Below are 23,058 nucleotides of genomic sequence, written 5' to 3'. Positions count from 1 at the left end.
GGTAATATTTGAATGGGCCCCGAGGTCAAAAATGTTAAGAACCCATTAGTGTTGTCCAGACACAAATATTTTGGTACCAGTACCTAAATGTATTTCGATACTTTTCTAAATAAGGGGCACCACAAAAAATGACATTATTGGCTTAAATTTAACTAAAAATGTTAGGGTACATTAAACATATGTTTCTTATTGCGAGTTTGTCCTTAAATCAAATAGTGAACATAAAAGACAACTTGTCTTTTATTAGTAAGTAAGCAAACAAAGGCTCTTAATTTTTCTGCTGACATATGCAGTAACATATGTCATTTTCACTTCTATTATTTTGTTAAAATTATTGAGGACAAGCGGTAGAAAATGAATTATTGATCTACTTGTTCATTTACTGTTAATATCTGCTTACTTTCTCTTTTAACATGTTCTATCTACAATTCTGTTAAAATGTAATAATCACGTATTCTTCTGTTGTTTGGATGCTTTACATTAGTTTTGGACAATACCACAAATTTAGGCATCAGTCTGATACCAAGCCGTTACAGGATCATACATTGGTCATATTCAAAGTCCTCATGTGTCCAGGGACATATTTCCTGAGTTTATAAACATAATAAAAATTAAAAATAAAACAAAAAAAGATTTTGTGATGCTAAAAAATATTGATGTAATCACAGTAGTATCGACTAGATACGCTCCTGTACTTGGTATCATTACAGTGGATGTCAGGTATAGATCCACCAATGGCGTTTGTTTACATTGTGACGCCGGTGAGCTACGGTGTGTAGTGAAGCATGTTTAGCTATTCCTCGTCCTGCAGTGATAATGATACTTGTAAGAAACTTACTTTGTCGCCATGAAGGCGAGGATTGGTGATTTAGAAGTAGTTTCAGTGTTATAACTTCACCTTTATCGTTACTTTTTAAGCCAAAATGCGTCCGTTCTCCCTTTCCTGTCTACACACTGTTGTCTGCTTGTAAGTACTCTGTGATTGTGCGCTGCCGAACATGCTCCTCTGCTCGTAAACCAGCAATGACACAATGCGGGGGTGGTACTTTTCAGAGGGGGTATAGTACCGAATATGATTCATTAGTATCACGGTGCTATACCAATACCAGTATACCGTACAACCCTAGAACTTTTAAACATGCAAACCCTAAGTAGGCAATAAACAAGATTGCTTAAAATGGCCTTTACAGTAAATCACATGAGTGTGTTTAGTAAAGTGACTACCTGATGATGATGAGGAGGAGGAGGAGGAGGAAGGTTAATAAGACCACTAGAAACATGAGAAACATTAGAGACACTGGGATTATTCCTCAATTATTCACGGAGGATGTGTTTACCTCATTCATCCTCACATGCAAGGTCCAGTACTTCTTAAAAGGGCTAAGAAAAACAAAACAAAAAACAAACATGGTGTGCAGCGGACCAGAGTGATGGGAATAATCCCCCAGAAATCTAATTTGTTAAAATGGTGAAAGAGGAAAAGACAAAACAACACTATACTCATCACTGGCTTCATTGCATGTCTTCATTGTTTTATTCGTAATGAAAATAGGATTTCATTTCGTCTCCCTTTTTTTTCCCTCAGTTTGAATAAAATACTTCAATGGATGTCATCTTTTATTCCACAATAGGCAGAGGTTTATTAGAGAGTTTTACACAAAGCAGGGAAAAACACAACCGGGGGTGGGGGGGAACCTTGCATTTACAATGCAAGTTGGAGATAAGGAAGAAAGAAAGAAAGGGATGATGATGTTTGGCAATGAATGGGTGAATGAGTAAACAACTGAAAGCGGCGACAACAATGCAACACAAAGTAAGTCGTGCAGATGTTTCTTATTCAGCTCAATGCTAACAGGCTGGTAGACTAATATCGTCTTTCCTCAAATAGCCGCTGGGAGCGTTAATTTACTCATCTTGGTATAATAAACCAGGTGTTTAAAGTGCATTAGAGGTGTGGTATTAAAAATAAATCCTTTTTGTCAGTTCGTACGAGGAAAGCTCATGTATTTATTACAGAGGTCTCCATTTAAAGCAGGGCTGTCAAACTCATTTTAGATCGGGGGGCCACATGGAGCATACTTGCCAACCTTGAGATCTCCAATTTCGGGAGGTGGGGGTGGGGGGTGGGTGCGGGGGGGCGTGGTTGGGGCGGGGGCGTGGTTAAGAGGGGAGGAGTATATTTACAGCTAGAATTCACCAAGTCAAGTATTTCATATATATATATATATATCCCCGTGACCCCGAAGGGAATAAGCGGTAGAAAATGGATGGATGGATGGATATATATATATATATATATATATATATATATATATATATATATATATATATATATATATGTATATATATATATATATATATATAAATAAAAGAAATACTTGATTTTCAGTGTTCATTTATTTACACATATACACACACATAACACTCATCTACTCATTGTTGAGTTAAGGGTTGAATTGTCCATCCTTGTTCTATTCTCTGTCACTATCTTTCTAACCATGCTGAACACCCTCTCTGATTATGCATTGATGTGTGGCACGCACAAAAGTGCTTTCATCAAATGCACTAGATGGCAGTATTGTCCTGTTTAAGAGTGTCACAACATTGCTGTTTACGGCAGACGGACTGCTTTACTGTAGACGTTCTTTATATTGTGGGAAAGCGGACTCAGGTCCGCATGGAGCTGGAGGGGGCGTGGCCTCCAGCTCCGCCTGAATTTCGGGAGATTTTCGGGAGAAAATTTGTCCCGGGAGGTTTTCGGGAGAGGCGCTGAATTTCGGGAGTCTCCCGGAAAATCCGGGAGGGTTGGCAAGTATGACATGGAGAAAAATCTACTCCCGAGTGGGCCGGACTGCTAAAATCACGGCACGATAACTTAAAAATAAAGACAACTTCAGAAGGTTTTGTTTAAAAATAGAACAAGCACATTCTGAAATTGTACAAATCATAATGTTGTTTTTGTTTTTTTTACACTTACATGTAGTGGTTAATAATTTATTTGTCGTTATTTATATTTTCTGAATAAATTATGTGATAATGTTCATCAGTCAACTCATTGGTGTTCATTTTCAATCTATCAAGATAAAAAAAATGATATCAGAATCAAATGACATAATTTTCCTCGACTGATGTACTAACGTGGTTTATTTTGTACATATGTAGCATCATCTACGACAGTGTTTTTCAACCTTTTTTGAGCCAAGGCACATTTTTTGCGTTGAAAAAATGCGGAGGCACACCACCAGCAGAAATCATTTAAAAAACAAAACGCAGTTGACAGTAAAAAGTCGTCGCAATTGTTGGATATGACTTTAAACCATAACCAACCATGCATCAATATAGGTCTTGTCTCAAAGTAGGTGTACTGTCACGACCTGTCACATCACGCCATGACTTATTTGGACTTTTTTTTGCTGTTTTTCTGTGTGTAGTGTTTTAGTTCTTGTCTTGCGCTCCTATTTTGGTGGCTTTTTCTCTTTTTTTGGTATTTTCCTGTAGCAGTTTCATGTCTTTTTTTTAGTGATATTTACCGCATCTACTTTGTTTTAGCAATCAAGGATATTTCAGATGTTTTTATCTTTCTTTGTGAGGACATTGTTGATTGTCATGTCATGTTCGTATGTACATTGTGGACGCCGTCTTTGCTCCACAGTAAGTCTTTGCTGTCGTCCAGTATTCTATTTTTGCTTACTTTGTAGCCAGTTCAGTTTTAGTTTCGTTCTGCATAGCCTTCCCTAAGCTTCAATGCCTTTTTTTTAGGGGCACTCACCTTTTGTTTATTTTTTGGATTAAGCGTTAGAAACCTTTTTTACCTGCACTCTGCCTCCCGCTGTTTCCGACATCTACAAAGCAATTAACACCACCTACTGATATGGAAGAGTATTACACGGTTACTCTGCCGAGCTCCAGACACCACCGACACTCAACAACAACACATAACTTGTAGATTATAATTAATAATATTATTAGATTATAATTAATAATATTATTAATTAATATTTTCAACCCAGATATGTGAAATTAGATAATCTCCCACGGCACACCAGACTGTATCTCACGGCACACTAGTGTGCCGCGGCACAGTGGTTGAAAAACACTGATCTACAAAGATACGAATAATTGCTATTGCGACATCCAGTGGTCACATTTAGAACAGCAGTTTCTTTCATTCAAAAAATTTCAGGTAAAATTTTATACTTAGCAAACTCATCCTGCGGGCCGGATAAAACCTGTTCGCGGGCCTGATTCGGCCCTCGGGCCGTACGTTTGACACCCCTGATTTAAACCAAAGCATATTTATATTTTATTATATTCTACATTTAGCTTTTTTTTTTTTTATCATTCTTGAATTATAATAAATATATAACAGTGCAACAAAATGCATGTATCCTCAGTTATTTCATCAGCCAAAAATGTCATTTTATTCAGATAAATAACTTGTATAACTACATCATTTTTGACTAGCTATTTTTCATATTGTACAGTAAGTATTATTTATTTTCATGTATTAACTTTAGCATAGGCCAGAATGTTCTGTTTAATATATTTCAGTCATTTTATTGTGATTTTTTTTTTCTCAAACATTTTACAGTAAATCTGTATGTTTCAATGTGGCCCTGATCTTCCTTCATAATGTAAAATATTCCCTGAGGGGTGCAAATGGTCGCATTTCGACAGACCTGGGCAAATTAAGGCCCGGGGGCCACATGCAAATCGTTAAGCTTTTCAACCTGGCCCATTCCCCCAAAAATGTGTTTACATCTTTAAGATGGAAACTGTAGCTGCCATTATGATGTGCAGTGATGTTTTCAAATGACCATAAGTCTTCAACTATACAAAGTATTTCAATGGTTGGAATCTTCACTTTTGCATGATATACTAATTACTATGGTCATCTAATGAGTTACTATGGTAATCTAATTAGTTACTATGGTAATCTAAGTCACAGCAGCTCAGACGAGGCACCAAGCAGTGTGGGTGGGGAACGTTTCCACAGAGTGTTTCCAGAGAGGCCAGCCTGAGTGTCAGGGACAGACGTAGAAGGATATTTTTACAACAAAGTTCTAAAGTTTAGTGATATATCAGATATATCAGATTGGAGGTGTTTTGTTTTTTTTATCCTTCACGTTCATATTTTGCTGTGTTTGTTTGCATTTTTGTTGCGTTTCGCTTAATTGTAAAATATGTCCTTCGAGAGCGGGTGTTGTTGATATTCAGTGTTTTATCGTTCATAGTTAATATTGTAAATCCCACATTATTTTCATGTACATTCGAGGTGTCGCATTCGGTAAAATTTTTTAAAAGTCCATTCTGTTTTTGAAGTGAATTATATTTATATAGCGCTTTTCTCTAGTGACTCAAAGCACTTTACATAGTGAAACCCAATATCTAAGTTACATTTAAACCAGTGTGGGTGGCACTGGGAGCAGGTGGGTAAAGTGTCTTGCCCAAGGACACAACGGCAGTGACTAGAATGGCGGAAGCGGGAATCGAACCTGGAACCCTCAAGTTGCTGGCATGACCGCTCTACCAACCGAGCTATGCCCCCCCCCACTTTTAAGGCGGTCTGTCGTAATGTTTTTAGCATTCAATCAGTTCATTATTGTGAGGTTTGTTCCTAAAAATAGACACATTTTTTTCTCTAAATTTGGCCCCACGAGTCAAAAAAATTGCCCAGGGCTGGTGTACACTGCAAAAATTGAAATCTAATTAAGATTAAATATCTCAAATAAGGGTGATATTTGCTTATTTTCTGTCTGATAAGATAATTCTTCTCATTAAGCAGATTTTATGTTAGAGTGTTTTACTTGTTTTAAGGGTTTTGCTCCTAAATGATCTCAGTAAGATATTACAGCTTGTTGCTGAGATGTTATGACCTATATTGAGTAAAACATGCTTGAAACTAGAATATCAACTGTTGCAAAGCTGTGTCATCAACACTTACAAGTATAAAACTACTTTTTAAAAGTAATCATTTCTTACTTCAAGCATGAAAAAAAAAAAATCATGATTTTGACACGAATGTGTCTCATAATTAAAACAGATGACAGCCAAATGGACTTTGCTGTTTTATTTTCAATGTAATAATAGAAAATATGTACTCATATAGTAGTACAGTTGGCACAGTACAGTAAACTGACAGTTAATATTTAAACATTTAACATTTATAACAATTTTGAACAGAAAAGGTTCATGCCCATTAAAATAAATTCTTCAAAATTACAATTAAAAACATTTTGGCCGGGGGCCGGGCTGTATATATGCGCACTAATTGACTGAAAGAGCACGCACTTGTCGCGATGATGTCATGCTATCGATGGAAAAACGCATTTTTAGGCGGCTAGGAGACCCCGAGAGGAACAAGATGTTTCCATTAAGAACAATAAATGGGTTTTTAGTATAAGTTTGCTGGTTTCAAGAAATGTAATGCCGAGCGCATATCATTATGTCAAGATAATGGCACTAGCATTTACTTCATTTAAGAATATTTTTCAACATATTGAGCAAAAAGGTCTTTTTTTTCTTCTACCAAGAAAAGTGCACTTGTTATTAGTGAGAATATACTTATTTTAAGGTATTTTTTGGGTTCATTGAGGTTAGCTAATTTTACTTGTTTTGGAAAGTCTTGACAAGCCAAATTTTCTTGCTCTATTGGCAGATAATTTTGCTTAGTTCAAATAAAATACCCCTCATTTTTGTATTTTTTCCCCTTGTTTTTGAACACTGACGTTTTGCAGTGTAGCAGGTACAGTAATTACAGGCACCTAGTGGAACCACTTAAGGGGGTGTTTAATTGCATTTTGAGGAAAAACGGTATTAGGGTGACCTTTATTGCCTAAATGCACTTTTTTTTTTTTTTTTTTTTTTTTTACTGTTTTGCACGCTAATAACCTACAGTGTGATATGATATAACTGCATAATCAGCACTTAAGCAGCTCCTATTACTTTACGTCACTTAGGGACATTTAAATGATCGGTTTTTATATTAATAAAGCAACAAATTGGCAATGTGTCCAAAATAAAAAAAAAAACAGCTTAAAGCCAGCGAGATTGTGTGAAATGGGCTGTGTGGGATAGAAAGTGTGGTAAATGTAAAAAACAAAACAAATTAGAACAGTTAAGACACTCCTATTTTTTTACATGAACAGCAGTCCTTCAAGTCTCCAGTTGTAGAAAAACAAAAAGACAAGTTGAAGATAACACAGCATGTGTACACATTGAGTGATAATAACCCCATGTATATATTTATATGCATGTAAACGTATATACATATGCATACATCTATAAATATATATATAATTTACATACATACAATCTGAGGATAATATACTATACATTTGATGGAGAAGCAGTCTCTTGTAGGCTATGACGCACACGTTCAAATACACACACACGCGCACACGCTCTCACACACTCGGCATCACCAGTCGGCATCCTCCTCTATGTAATAATTGGGTGTGGCAGTACCATCAAACAGGCCCGGGTCCAGTGACTTGCGCTGCTTTCCTCGGGCGAAGACGCGTGACAGGGAGCCTAAAGTCATCTTCTCCTTTTTCTTCTTACGCTTCTGGTCCTCCAAGTCCTCCATGGACTGAAACACACACACACACACACACACACACACACACACACACACACACACACACACACACACACACACACACACACACACACACACACACACACACACACTTAGGATGTGTTCACACTTGTCGTGATTGGTTGGGTTCAAATGTACCGTGGCGTGTTTGCTCCATTTCACCCAGACCACTTGAGAGATGGGTCTTGGACTATAGCAGACCTGGGTAAATTAAGGCCCGGGGGCCACATGCGGCCCGTTAAGCTTTTCCATCTTGCCCGCCGGACATTCCCAAATTTTGCCAATATTCAAAGATTAGCATCAATACGAATGGCCCATCAAATCCTAAATAACACTGCACCAGCGCCACTTAAGCGCTTTGTCCAGTTCACATCTGCTGTGACAACTAGAAACACACGAGCCTCCACCAGGGGGCAGTGTAGCGTACCCATATGTAAAACCTATTTTGCACAATCAGCCAGGGGTGTCAAACTCATTTTAGCTCAGGGGCCGCGTGGAGTAAAAATCTGTGCACACGCGGGCCGGACTATTAAAATCATGGCATTAAAACTAAAAAATTAAGACAAGTTAAGATTGTTTTCTTTGTCTTACTTTGGCCACAACTGAAACAAACACATTCTGAAAATATTACAATAAAAATATAGAAAAAGGTCAAGTCCATGAAGGAAAGAAGAAAGTGAATGTTTATAACTGAATAAATTTACACATGCATAAAAATGTGTTTTCTTTTGTATTATTATTTTTTTTTATGAATTAGGTAACGTTTATGACAACCTTTTTCCAAAATAATACAGAATGTGAGATATAACAGGATAATGCATACATTTAACATTTGTTTTCAAAAACGCTTACAAAAAAGTGGTATCCCAAACATTTACTGTGGGATCCCATTTTTATGACTTGATGGGGTCCCTGGGACCCCATTTTGAAAATTCCTAGCACCAACGCTGATGGAGTATTGGCATACTTGCCAACCTTGAGACCTCCGATTTCGGGAGGAGGGGGTGGGGTCGTGGGGCGGGGCGTGGTTGGGGGCGTGGTTAAGAGGGGAGGAGTATATTGACAGCTAGAATTCACCAAGTCAAGTATTTCATACATACACAGTATATATATATATATATATATATATATATATATATACATATATATATATATATATATATATCTACATCCTGAAAATATGCAAACAAAACTGTGTTTAGATCATTGATACTTCAAACTTGCATAAATAAATATTAAGGAATATAACATAATTTGGCTTCTGAGAGTTTCAAAATGTAATGAATAAAATGCTAAAGTTGTTGATAAACAAGCAATTATTTTAATAATTAAATATGGTCATTTTAAATGAATTATTATGATAATTTAAAATCAATTATTTTAAATATGTTTATTGTAATGTATAATTCTATGGCTGGATGTAATAAGGAGTCAGGAAAAAATACAAATAAAAATACAATTAATTTTGATGTTTTTAGCAAAATATAGTAAACATGTATGTATATTTTTTTTTTGTAAATTAATAAATATATTTTTTTTTTAGGTAAGATAAACATAATAATACAATTTATCTGTAGTCTGGATGATTTAGTTCTTGTCACCCTATTGTCCTCCCGTCATGAAAAAAGGCTGTCCTCACTCAGGTCCGCATGGAGCTGGAGGGGGCGTGGCTTCCAGCTCCGGCTGAAAATCGGGAGATTTTCGGGAGAATATTTGTCCCGGGAGGTTTTCGGGAGAGGCGCTGAATTTCGGGAGTCTCCCGGAAAATTCGGGAGGGTTGGCAAGTATGAGTATTGGTGCGTGCAGGGCCGGTTCTAATACTAATCAAATATCATCCTGGGGGCCATAGATCATTCATATCTGGCCCGTGGGCCTTGTCTTTGACACATAGTACACATTGTGTGACGTAAATGTCAAAATATGTTTTTGTTTATATATAAATAAATAAAATAAAAAATAAATAAATAAATTATAATATCATAATAAATATTATAATTGTATTATATTATAATATAATATAATAAAAAACATCAATTAAAAAAAGAATATGAACAAATAATACATAAATAAATGGAAACAACTCCCTTTTCAATCAGATGTTATCAAACATAATAGCGTATACAAAACAAAATGAAGAAAAAGAAGGCACAATAGTTTGCTGAAAGAAGTAATTTGTAACAGTAATTGGTTACTTTTTTTTAAGGGAAGATGACCAACACTGCCTGCCACATTGGCTGACCTCAGTTACAGCAGCATCACATTATTTTGGCACAGATGCAATCACAGTATCTAATATTGTTGCAGGTTGTAGCAATACAACTCAAGAAGGTCAGCCTGCATACCTTTCAAAATGATGGCATCTTGAGGACAGTACGAACCTCATCAGTCAAAGCAATTTACGCAAAAATGTGACGGACCAAGAGAGAGATGAGTGTAATCCGCAGCAATTATTTGAATTTTTCTGACTTTGTAGAAGAAAGGTTTTATTCGTAGTTTGGATGGAAGAAAATTAAAAGACCTCAAGCTAAATGTGATCGTGAAAATCAGGAATGCTATCGACTGAGTCAGAACCAGCGGCGATTGGAACCGAGAGAAAAAGAAGGTAAGCCCAAAACCAGTGAAGTTGGCACGTTGTGTAAATGGTAAATAAAAACAGAATACAATGATTTGCAAATTCTTTTCAACTTATATTCAATTCAATTGACTGCAAAGACAAAATACTCAACGTTTGAACAGGAAAACGTTGATATTTTTTGCAAATATTAGCTCATTTGGAATTTGATGCCTGCAACGTGTTTCAAAAAAGCTGGCACAAGTGGCAAAAAAGACTGAGAAAGGAATGCTCATCAAACACTTATTTGGAACATCCCACAGGTGAACAGGCTAATTGGGACCAGGTGGGTGCCATGATTGGGTATAAAAGCAGCTTCCATGAAACGCTCAGTCATTCACAAACAAGGATGGGGCGAGGGTCACCACTTTGTGAACAAATACGTGAGCAAATTGTCCAAAAGTTTAAGAACAACATTTCTCAACGAGCGATTGCAACGAATTTAGGGATTTCACCATCCACGGTCCGTAATATCATCAAAAGGTTCAGAGAATCTGGAGAAATCACTGCACGTAAGTGATGATATTACGGACCTTGGATCCCTCATGGGGTACTGCATCAAAAAGCGACATCAGTGTGTAAAGGATGTCACCACATGTTCACACTTCAGAAAACCACTGTCAGTAACTACAGTTCGTTGCAACATCTGTAAGTGCAAGTTAAAACTCTACTATGCAAAGCGAAAGTCATTTATCAACAACACCCAGAAATGCCGCCGGCTTTGCTTGGCCCGAGCTCATCCAAGATGGACTGATGCAAAGTGTAAAAATTTTCTATGGTTTACATTTCAAATTGTTTTTGGAAACTGTGGACATCGTGTCCTCTGGACCAAAGAGGAAAAGAATTAGAGCAGATTAAATTGTCCAACAGTTTAAGAACAACATTTCTCAACGAGCTATTGCAAGGAATTTAGGGATTTCACCATCTACGGTCCGTAATATAATCAAAAGGTTCAGAGAGTCTGGAGAAATCACTGCACGTAAGCGATGATATTACGGACCTTGGATCCCTCAGGCGGTACTGCATCAAAAAGCGACGTCAGTGTGCAAAGGATATCACCACATGGGCTCAGGAACACTTCAGAAAACCACTGTCAGTTCGTTGCTACATCTGTAAGTGCAAGTTAAAACTCTACTATGCAAAGCAAAAATCATTTATCAACAACACCCAGAAATGCCGCCAGCTTTGCTTGGCCCGAGCTCATCCAAGATGGACTGATGCAAAGTGTAAAAATGTTCTATGGTTTACATTTCAAATTGTTTTTGGAAACTGTGGACATCGTGTCCTCTGGACCAAAGAGGAAAAGAACCATCCGGATTGTTATAGGTGCAAAGTTCAAAAGCCAGCATCTGTGATAGCATGGGGGTGTATTAGTGCCCAAGGCATGGGTCACTTACACATCTGTGAAGGCACCATTAATGCTGAAAGGTACATACAGGTTTTGGAGCAACATACAGTATGTTGCCATCCAAGCGACGTTATCATGGACGCCCCTGCTTATTTCAGCAAGACGATGATAAAAATTAAGTGTCTCATTTCGAACATTAAATATCTTGTCTTTGCAGTTTGTTCAATTGAATATAAGATATTTCCAAATCATTGTATTCTGTTTTTATTTACGAATTGCACAACGTACCAACTTCACTGGTTTTGGGTTTAGTATTTGACATTGTTTTGTGCATGCACAACAATACCTACTCTTACAATATATGTTTGGTGTTCATATTTTTGGCTGTCTTGCACGACTTTATTGGATTTACATTATTTCTTACAGGCTTCCCGCCTGATCTTTATTAGTCCACCGATATAAGACCACCACCACCACCAAGAAGCACCACACACACACACACACATACACACACACACACGTACACACGCACACACACAACGGGCGATCAGGGCTTACATTGCAGAGCGAGTGAGTCCGGTGGCGAGGAGAGTTGATGTCGCTGGGCGTAGACGAGCGGTCCCCGTCTGCGGCCGAGGCGTCCGAGATGACGGACGGCTGGCGCGAGTGGCAGGGGCTAATCTTGACCACAGCTAGGGGGCGCCACAAACACACACACACACACGCACACAAAGACACACACGTTGACCAGAAACCCAGTTAGTATTAGAAACCTGGAAGAATCCCGTCTGTTAGTCAGTTTGAAAAGCTAAGATATAGACACTTCATTAGGTACACCTGCATCTAGAACGCCACCCAATAATCCACGCATTGTTGAAAAGGTGTACCTAATCAAGTGTCTCGCTACAGAGAGAGACAGGAGGGCGTAGAAGACGAGCTACCTTGTCTGTCCGCGTTGTGTCCGTGGTAGAGCGTTTGCTGGCTCTGCCGTATGGCGGCGGTCAGCGGGAGGTCGGCCTGCATCACCCACTCCTGACTGCCGTTCACCACGGGCTCAGTCGTGGACGCTAACGAGTGGCGCTTCGGTACGTCTTTAGTCAGCGTGGCCAGAGACTGCTTAGCCTTAAGAAAACAAAAACACAAAGTTACATTGTTTATAATAGTCTAACACGGGGGTCAGCAACTCGCGGCCCTTTAGCGCCGCCCTAGTGGCTCCCTGGACCTCTTTCAGAGATGTGTGAAAATGGGAAAAGAAAACAATATATTTTCTGCAGGAGAACAAACATGACCCAAACCTTCCTACTTGTTAGAAATCCCACTGTTTATATTAAACATGATTCTCTGATGAGGGGATATGGAGAGCGCCGTTTTGTCCTACTAATTTCAGCAATCCTTGAACTCATCTTAGTTTGTTTACATGGACAACTTTCTCCAATGTTGCCACTGCTCCTTTGTCTCGTTTTGTCCACCAAACTTTTTGTTCTGTGCGTGAATGCACAAAGGTGAGCTTTGTTGATGTTATTGACTTGTGCGGAGTGCTAATCAGGCATATTTGGTCAATCCATGACTGCAAGCTAATCGATGCTAACATGCTATTTAGGCTAGCTCTATGTACATATTGCATCATTGTGCCTCGTTTGTAGGTATATTTGAGCTCATTTAATTTCCTTAATGTCCTCTGTGTATTTAATTTATATTTGCATGTCTCACGACACATTATCTGTATGTAATATTGGCTGCAATTCTCATAGTTGTTTGTTTGCCATGTTGTTCCAGACCACAGCAAACGTTACCTAGCTGGCCAAAGATTATATTAAATCCATTAGAAGAAGACAGCCTGCCGTTTCATTTAACTTGGACACACACATCTGTACCTTGGGTCATTCTAAGCCAGTAATTTTCAGAAGTTATGTCATCCTGTGAGAAGTCTCCGTTTTACTAATTGTTTCCAATGTTGCAAAAATATGTAGAATAAAAATTAAAATATAACATTTCTGTCAACGAAGATTTGCGTCAGCCTTTGATAATAGGCTAATATAGCTAATATAGACACTCACATCATGTGTTGTCTTCATTATAACACTTATATAAAGCTTTTTAAGTAATTTTGATAGTAGGCTAATATAGCTAATATTGACTCTTACATCATGTGTTGCCTTCATTATAACACTTAGTCATTTTGATAGTAGGGTAATATAGCTAATATAGACACTTACATTATGTGTTGTCTTCATTATAACACTTATATAAGATTTTTAAAGTAATTTTGATAGTAGGCTAATATAGCTAATATAGACACTTACATCATGTGTTGGTGCCTTCATTATAACACTTATATATGGCTTTTATTTTTTTGCGGCTCAAGAAATATTTGTATTTTGTATTTTTGGTCCAATATGGCTCTTTCAATACTTTGGGTTACCGACCCCTGGTCTAACTGTTAAACTATTTATAGTAAAATACTACTACTACTACTTGTAATAATACTCACTTTTATTTGACACTGTAAGAGTTTTTTTTAAATTGTTGAAGTTTGCAGCTGATCTAAACTTTTGGTTATTTTGACATTAACACATTAAAATAAATTCCTTAATACTTTATTATATTAGTAGACTGTGTCAATAAAAATGTGTGTTGGATCACATTTGTGGTGCATTGTATATTTAATGTATTTTTATTAATATATTTATCGGGTTTGCACTTGTATTTTATTGATTAATTTTTGTATTTTGTACATATATTAATTGCATTGTATTGTAAATACGGTTTTGTATTGTAAACATTTCGGACATGATTAAAAAAAAAGACGAAAAAAACAAAAAAAACAACAACAATAATTAATAAATAAACGAAATAACAACATAGTGATTTTTCTAACGTGCTTACAGTTACATGTTAACAGTTTCACATTCTAAGATCCAAACATGAGTAAGAAGAAGCAGATCTTATTAAAAAAATGTTTTTTTTATGTATTCCATGATCCCATTTGTATTTTAATTAATTCATTAGTTGGTGTCATGATTCAATTGCAATTTCACTTTTATAGAATGTGTTGTTTATATTTATATATATCTATATTCAAACCTAAAGACAAGCTTGATGTGTGCACTTAATTGAATTATGAGGCAATACTTCATAATTCCTGTAAATTATGGATCATGTTTGCCTTGAATAAAAACAAGAAAAATATGAAGTAGGAAGACATTTTGTGGATTTATTTTCACCCAGTAATATTTCTTTCTCTTTAAAAAAAAAAAAAAATATATATATATATATATTTGTATTTGTAGCTTTTACTATATCTGTACTATTTTCCTTATTTGTTTTTAATTTGATGTATTGTGTTTAATGATGTTACATATTCATATCTATTTACTAACTTAAAAATAAAAACAAAACATTACATTACCAACTGATTGTGGATCAAAAAAAAATAGCCAGTGGAGTTGCTTTACATCGACATAAGCAATTCTTGACATAACAGAGGCTGAAACCCACCACGGGCTATAGAGCGTTTTCTATTCGGGCTCCAGTACTATGGAATGCCCTCCCGGTAACAGTTAGAGATGCTACCTCAGTAGAAGCATTTAAGTCCCATCTTAAAACTCATTTGTATACTCTAGCCTTAAAATAGACCCCCTTTTTAGACCAGTTGATCTGCCGTCTCTTTTCTTTTCTCCTCTGCCCCCCCCCCCTCTCCCCTGTTGAGGGGAAGACACACAGGTCGGGTGGCCATGGATGAAGTGCTGGCTCTCCAGAGTCAGGACCCGGGGTGGACCGCTCGCCTGTGCATCGTTTGGGAACATCTCTGCGCTTCTGACCCGTCTCCGCTCGGGATGGTCTCCTGCTGGCCCCACTATGGACTGGACTGATACTATTATGTTAGATTCACTATGGACTGGACTTTCCCAATATTATGCTAGACCCACTCGACGTCCATTGCATCCTGTCTCCCCTAGAGGGGTGGGGGTGGTGGTGGGGGGGGGTGGGGGGGGGGGTCACCCACATCTGCGGTCCTCTCCAAGGTTTCTCATAGCCATTCACATCGACGCCCTATTGGGGTTGTGAGTTTTTCCTTGCCCTTATGTGGGCTCTGAACCACGGATGTCATTGTGGCTTGTGCAGCCCTTTGAGACACTTGTGATTCAGGGCTATTTAAATAAACATTGATTGATTGATTGATTGATAAGCGATTCTTGACATAACGAAAGCCGAAACCCACCATTATTATTAGCTTATTTACGTAACTTTAACTTTCATATGCTAAAAGATTTATTCGGGTACTTACCAGTGACAGTCGAACAGAAAGTGTATACATAATTCTAGTTCAGTGGTTCTTAACCTGGGTTTGATCGAACCCTAGGGGTTCGGTGAGTCGGCGGAGGTCAAAACACACCCGACTCATCGTGTAAATAAAAACTTCTCCCTATCGGCGTATTACGGATACGGCAACAGCAGAAGTCAGACTGATTTGCAGGTGTGTAATTTGTTGTGAGTTTATGCACTGTTGGTTTTGTTTTTTGAACAAGGTGATGTTCATGCACGGTTCATTTTATGCACCAGTAAAAAAAATGGTAACACTTTAGTATGGGCAACATATTCACCATTAATTAGTTGCTTATTAACATGCAAACATAAGCCAGCTTTTATTTGTATTCAATGATATAACAAGAATAACATATTGGCTCTTAACTAGTCATTATTAAGTATTCATTAATGCCTTATTCGGCATGGCCTTGTTATAACCCTAACCCTCTAACCCTAACCAAATAACTCTAAATTAAGTCTTTGTTACTTAGAATATGTTCCCCATATTAAAGTGTTACCAACAACATATAACTTTGTCTTGAATTTGAATTTTTTTTTTTTTTAATTTTTCACTAAAGAAGGGTTCGGTGAATGCGCATATGAAACTGGTGGGGTTCGGTACCTCCAACAAAGGTTAAGAATAGAGATGTCCGATAATATCGGCCGATAAATGCGTTAAAATGTAATATCGGAAATGATCGGTATCGTTTTTTTTTTATTATCGGTATCTTTTTTTCTTTTTTTTAATTAAATCAACATAAAAAACACAAGATACACTTACAATTAGTGCACCAACGAAAAAAAACTCCCTCCCCCATTTACACTCATTCACACAAAAGGGTTGTTTCTTTCTGTTATTAATATTCTGGTTCCTACATTATATATCAATATATATCAATACAGTCTGCAAGGGATACAGTCCGTAAGCACACATGATTGTGCGTGCTGCTGGTCCACTAATAGTACTAACCTTTAACAGTTAATTTTACTCATTTTCATTAATTACTAGTTTCTATGTAACTGTTTTTATATTGTTTTACTTTCTTTTTTTATTCAAGAAAATGTTTTTAATTTATTTATCTTATTTTATTAATTTTTTTTAAAAGTACCTTATCTTCACCTTACCTGGTTGTCCAAATTAGGCATAATAATGTGTTAATTCCACGACTGTATATATCGGTTGATATCGGTATCGGCTGATATCGGTATCGGTAATTAAAGAGTTGGACAATATCGGAATTATCGGATATCGGCAAAAAGCCATTATCGGACATCCCTAGTTAAGAACCACTGTTCTAGTTAATATGGCCATGCTTTTTTTTTAAAGTTTACTTTGCACTGAACAGGAAGTCTGTGTGTGCACGTTTAAAGAAGTTAATCATCAACACTGAGATGAATGGAAAAAATTCATGACATTGATGTGTTTTATATATATATATGACGTCCAAAAACTGACCATGGTAAGCTCGGCCTCCAGCTCCTTGATCCTGTTCTCCTTCATGTCCAGCTGAGAGCGCAGTATGTTGGCCTGCTCCGTGGCCTCTTTGGTCTGCCTCCTCAGGTCCCACTTCTCCCTCTCCAGCACGTCCTTCTCCCTGGCAAGGACCTTCACCGCGTCCTCGCTCTCCTGCAAGAACGCACGTGGCGGACAATGGAAGGTGGCCATTGGCTGGCAATGTTTTCGTGAGCGGTTGGAGGGTCGAGTGTTACCTTTCGATGCTGGTCGTAGTTGCGTATGAATTCTCTGAGCTGGTCCTCTCTGCTCTCCAGTGTTGTGTACAGCTGCTGCATCTGATTCGTCAGGTCGCCCTTCTCCCCTTTTAGACGCTTACGGTCCGCTTTCATTGCTGTAAAGCACAACGTGTACATGTCAAACATCTGCAATAATTGTGGGAATGCTCCAAAGCATGTGGTTTTTTTCACCAAAATTCATCTACAGTCGTGGTCAAAAGTTTACATACACTTGTAAAGAACATAATGTCAAGGCTGTCTTGAGTTTCCAATCATTTCTACAACTCTTATTTTTTTGTGATAGAGTGATTAGAGCACATACTTGTTGGTCACAAAAAACATTCATGAAGTTTGGTTCTTTTATGAATTTATTATGGGTCTACTGAAAATGTGACCAAATCTGCTGGGTCAAAAGTATACATACAGCAACATACATGATCAATTTTGGTAATGTAGAAAAGTTACAATCAAATCAAATTAGATTCATGGCATAGCCCCTTAACTTCATGTCAGTGATTATGATTGACGACACCCGTTGACCTCTCTGAGCCCATTTAAATAGGGCTCATGTGATGCAGTCATTGGACTCGGTTACAAACGCGACAATGGGTAAAGTCAAAGGAACTCAGCACAGATCTGAAACAACGAATCATTGACTTGAATAAGTCAGGAAAGTCACTTGGAGCCATTTCAAAGCAGCTTAAAGTCCCAAGAGCAACTGTGCAGACAATTGTTAGTATAAAGTGCATGGCACAGTTTTGTCACTGCCACGATCAGGCAGAAAACGCAAGCTATCACCTGCTGCTATATATATATGTATATATACACACACACACACACACACATATATATATACATACACACACACACATATATATATACACACACATATATATATATACACACATATATATATATATATATATATATATATATATATATATATATATATATATATAAATTATGCGCCCAAGACCCAACCTCCGGGCTGATGATTTTAGGTTGTTTTGAAGAATTTGGAGGTAATCCTCCTTTTTCATTGTCCCATTTACTCTCTGTAAAGCACCAGTTCCATTGGCAGCAAAACAGGCCCAGAGCATAATACTACCACCACCATGCTTGACGATAGGAATGGTGTTTCTGGGATTAACGGCCTCATCTTTTCTCCTCCAAACATATTGATGGGTATTGTGGCCAAACAGCTCAATTTTTGTTTGGCCACAATACCCAGCAATTTGTTTGGAGGAGAAAAGGTGAGACCTTTAATCCCAGCAACACCATTCCTACCGTCTAAAAAAATTCCCAGATTTCCCATAATTCACGCTTTCTGTGACATTTTTCCATTTAAAATGAATTGGCCATTTTTCAACCTATTCAAACACATTCCACCATTCCACCAAAAATTCCAGTATTTTCCACAATTTCCTGGTTATCCAAAGCCCTATTTCCACCCTTTTTTCTGGCGACTACTCCTTCCACATCTTTCGACCCACTTTAACCGTTCCACCGTCAAAACATTCCTTATAATTAGGACAAAAAACTAATTCCAGGAATTCCCTAATACCATTTCTCAATTCAACATGTTACTACTTCAACATTTCTCAACCGATTTGAAAAAAATTCCAACACCAACTATTTCAACTCATTCAGACCTTTCAAGTTTTTTTTACCATTTTGAAAAAGATTCCCACTTTTCCCGAAACTCCTTTTTAGAAATTGGACATTCTTCAAAACTCCCACATTCTTCATCTGATTCAAACTGTTCCAACTTCAAAATATTCAGTCTGTTTGGGAATTGTGTGCTATACTTACACAATTCTAAAAAAAAATAATCCAGGATTTCAGTTCAACTTCAGCATTGGAGCATTCACACGCAACTCATCTAGTTTTATTATCGTTGTTCTCTTTGAATATGTTATTTTCAATTGTAATATTTGTATCTATCATTTTCATGTATTGATATGTTTAAGTCTTTAATTGACATTTTTAAAATAAAGCACAATTAATACCAAAACTCCAAGCTTTAATTATTACTTTTTTTCCACAGTAATAGCATGGAACATTTAATTGTTTGTATGCATTTATTTTTATCTAACCATTAAATCATTATATGTACAATTTTCTGATTTACTTAGCTTTCATTCTGATGTTTTATTTAATTTATTTTGATCTATTTATTGATTTGTTGAATTATTTGAATGACATTTTTAGTATTTGTATTAAATGTAATGTTATTTATTTAATCAGTGATTTATATACAAATAGACTGAGATGTGCCGTAAAAGCACAAATACAAAGCAAAATAATAGAATAAAAAAAAAAAAAAAGTTTAGCATTTGAAAAAACATTTTTTTTTTTTTACAGTAATGGCAGCAATTATTTCATTTTCATATTTTTTTTTAATGAATTGTGTGTATAAATATTTATATTACTTATTTTTACTTACATATACATCTTTTTTTTAAATATTCTTATTTTTAAATAAATAATATTTTAAATATGTTGACGAGCTTGGTAGGACAAAATAAAGCACAATTAATACCAAAACTCCAAGCTTTAATAATTACTTTTTTTTTCCAGAGTAATAACATAGAACATTTGTTTGTATGCATTTATTTGTATCTAACCATTCAATCATTATATGTATAATGTTCTGATTTACTTAGCTATAATTTCAATCTTTTATTTAATTTATTTTGATCTATTTATTGATTTGTTGAATTATTTAATTGACATTTTTAGTATTTGTATTTAATGCAATTTTATTTATTTAATCAGTTATTTAAATAAAAATAGATTGAGATGGGCCGTAAAACCACAATTAAAAAGCAAACTAATAGAATAAAAAAGTACATTTTTTGCATTTAAATTTATTTCATTTTTTTTACAGTAATGGCAGCAATTTTTTCATTTTCATATGTGTTTTAATTAATTGTGTGTATAAATATTTATATAAGTTATTTTTATTTATTAATCCATCTTTTTTTAAATATTCTTCCAGTAGATATATAGACGGTACACAACTAAACAGTGCATCCAGCTGATATATATACAACTTTTTTGGGTATTTTGTTGTTTAAAACTGTGGGAATTGCCCAAAGTGCAGACTCTAAGCCTGAATGTGCAGCAGAAAGCCACAAGGGGGCACTGCAAGGACCCCCCATGACTGTCCTAAGGAAAAGAAACATGGTGTTGTGATTAAAAATAATCCAACTCTCCACTTTGTAAAACTGCACCTCACGTGAAGTATGCCGAGGTCAGCATTCCTTCCATGTCAAGCGCTCGCCTTCCATTCATGTTTGATCCTCCACATTCCAAACCTGTTTAGTTACACAACACACTACCAGGCCATCATCATCGACACACTGTTGCCTAACTGGATCGAAACTGTGCCGTGTTGCGTAACGTCTCGGCTTGTTTTGTCCTGCTCCGAAACAATTCTAATTGGCGTCTGCATCAATATGCAGCATTAATATTTCAAAAGAACGCTCCCATACGTTGATACGTTTGACATTAGAACGCAGGAAACTCGTCTGTTCCGGGGCCAAAAATAAACACCTTCGTTAACTGTGCAGGCAATGTTTTAAGTAAACAACAAGTGCAATAATAGTATGTTTCTGTTCTGTGTGAATGACACTGAAGCAGAGCAGGGGGGGGGACAAAGACAACCATTTTGCAGCATAAAGGCGAGGCAGTGTCTGTCTGCAATGCAAAGTTGCAATCAACTGTTTCAGTATTCTCCACACGCAACTTTGTATTATCTGATTGCAGGATGCGGCATCACTGTGTGGAAGTGCGCATAGTTGCAGCTATATCCCGCTTTGCCTTTGTTCTGTGTAAAAGGCATAGGTCTATTTTAACAGCACTTATTTTCTCCTGCCCTGATGTGGTGGAAGCAAATGTCACCGTCCCGCAAGTGTTTGACACACCAGACGGTCACAACCAATGTTCCCTCTAATTTTTCATGTGTGTGAGCAAACGCAAAAACTCCCTGAGCATTCAGTGGAGCCCACGTGAGCAACAGCAGACGTGCACACTGTGGCTACACCAGCAGCACACCTGTCCCAAACCTGACTAAATAAGTTCAATCTCCATCCATCCATCCATTTTCTACCGCTTGTCCCTTTCGGGGTCGTGGGAGGTGCTGGAGCCTATCTCAGCTGCATTCGAGCGGAAGGCGGGGTACACCCTGGACAAGTCCCCACCTCATCGCAGGGCCAACACAGATAGACAGACAACATTCTCTTATTATTATAATCAAATGACAGCAGTCATTTCCATGAGGTTATTTTCTAATATAAGTGTTTAGGCCCACTTACAATGACAATAACAAAAAATATTGTTTTTCATGAACTGTGTACTTGTAATGTTTGTCTGGGTGGAGGTCCTGCTTTGGAAATAATTTGTACCCCTTTCAGACATTGCATTTAGTTCTCATTAAAACATTCACATGTTGCACAATGAGATGTAAGCAGGGGATCATGTGTACATTCCTGCAACTTCCTGTTTGTAAAAAATATATTTTTATTAGTATATATTTAATATACTAACAGCATTTCATGATTAATATTTATAAATTAAGATTCCTAATAAATGACACTAGAATAAGCACACATTTGATTGGTAAATCATAGTGTAACGACCTGGAATGACACTATGTGTGGTGTTGGAGTTGTCCGACTTTTTGTGTGGCTGTAAACGCATCACTGGCTAAGTGCCATATGTGCATGTGTTGGCGCAAGTGAGAAAGAGCGAGCGGCTGCTGTTGATATAACAAAGTTGCTTTTGGTCTGGTTTGTATTGCAGAAAATGACCACTTTTGCTAGATATCATTTTTTTTTACTAATGTTTTGGTGATGTGTTTATGGCTGACAATAAAGAGTTTTGCTCAGTAAAGTGATGGATGGAATTCATGTCCTCAAAGCGTCTCGACAGACGTTACAATATTTGAACAATGATGACGAAAACGGTTTTCTCTGTCGTGTCCGTGTGTCGAAAATTGTTATGCGCTTAATTTTTTTATTTGATTTTGTGTGTGGCATAGATTTGCCGTGCGCAGAGGACGCTTGAGCAGTGCGCAGTTGCACAGGCGCGCACCTTAGAGGGAACGTTGGTCACAACCACTAATAATATCATTGCAGTATGCCGTGTTGCAGCAAGATCCTGGTCAGCGGAGTTCTGTGTAGAAGGCCCAGGCGGAAAAACGCCGGATTTACAGTTATTGCTTTGATGCGGCTATTTTGAAGATTAGGGATAGGTTATATGGCCTGAAATCTGTGTTGCGATATATAGTGCAGCCTCCTCCAATATATCACCTTGTAATATTTGGTATGGAAATTATAATACAAACCCCAAAACCAGTGAAGTTGGCATGTTGTGTAAATAGTAAACAAAAACAGAATACAATGATTTGCAAATCCTTTTCAATTTATATTCAATTGAATAGACTGCAAAGACAAG

The 23,058-nt window shown here is 37.0% G+C and overlaps 1 protein-coding gene across 4 annotated transcripts in view; it reads right to left on the bottom strand.

Annotated features, from left to right (window-relative positions):
* Positions 1 to 23,058, bottom strand: part of kaznb (kazrin, periplakin interacting protein b) — a 351,940-nt gene that overhangs the window by 14,757 nt on the left and 314,125 nt on the right. For 3 of the 4 annotated variants that reach the window (XM_061939051.2, XM_061939067.2, XM_061939075.2), the window contains 5 exons: positions 17,578 to 17,714; positions 17,324 to 17,494; positions 12,501 to 12,681; positions 12,118 to 12,251; positions 7,468 to 7,591 (listed from right to left, as the gene is read on the bottom strand). In XM_061939051.2, coding sequence (XP_061795035.2) covers positions 7,468 to 7,591; positions 12,118 to 12,251; positions 12,501 to 12,681; positions 17,324 to 17,494; positions 17,578 to 17,714 — 747 coding nt within the window. Of the gene's footprint in view, positions 1 to 2,396; positions 7,592 to 12,117; positions 12,252 to 12,500; positions 12,682 to 17,323; positions 17,495 to 17,577; positions 17,715 to 23,058 lie in introns of those variants that run through there. The other variant, XM_061939082.2, reaches the window with a different exon arrangement.

Source organism: Nerophis lumbriciformis, linkage group LG03 (genome assembly GCF_033978685.3).
Source record: "Nerophis lumbriciformis linkage group LG03, RoL_Nlum_v2.1, whole genome shotgun sequence".
NCBI classification, from domain to species: Eukaryota; Metazoa; Chordata; class Actinopteri; order Syngnathiformes; family Syngnathidae; genus Nerophis; species Nerophis lumbriciformis.
The sequence above is the reverse complement of the archived record's forward strand: the minus strand, read 5'-3'. Positions and strand labels throughout refer to the sequence as shown.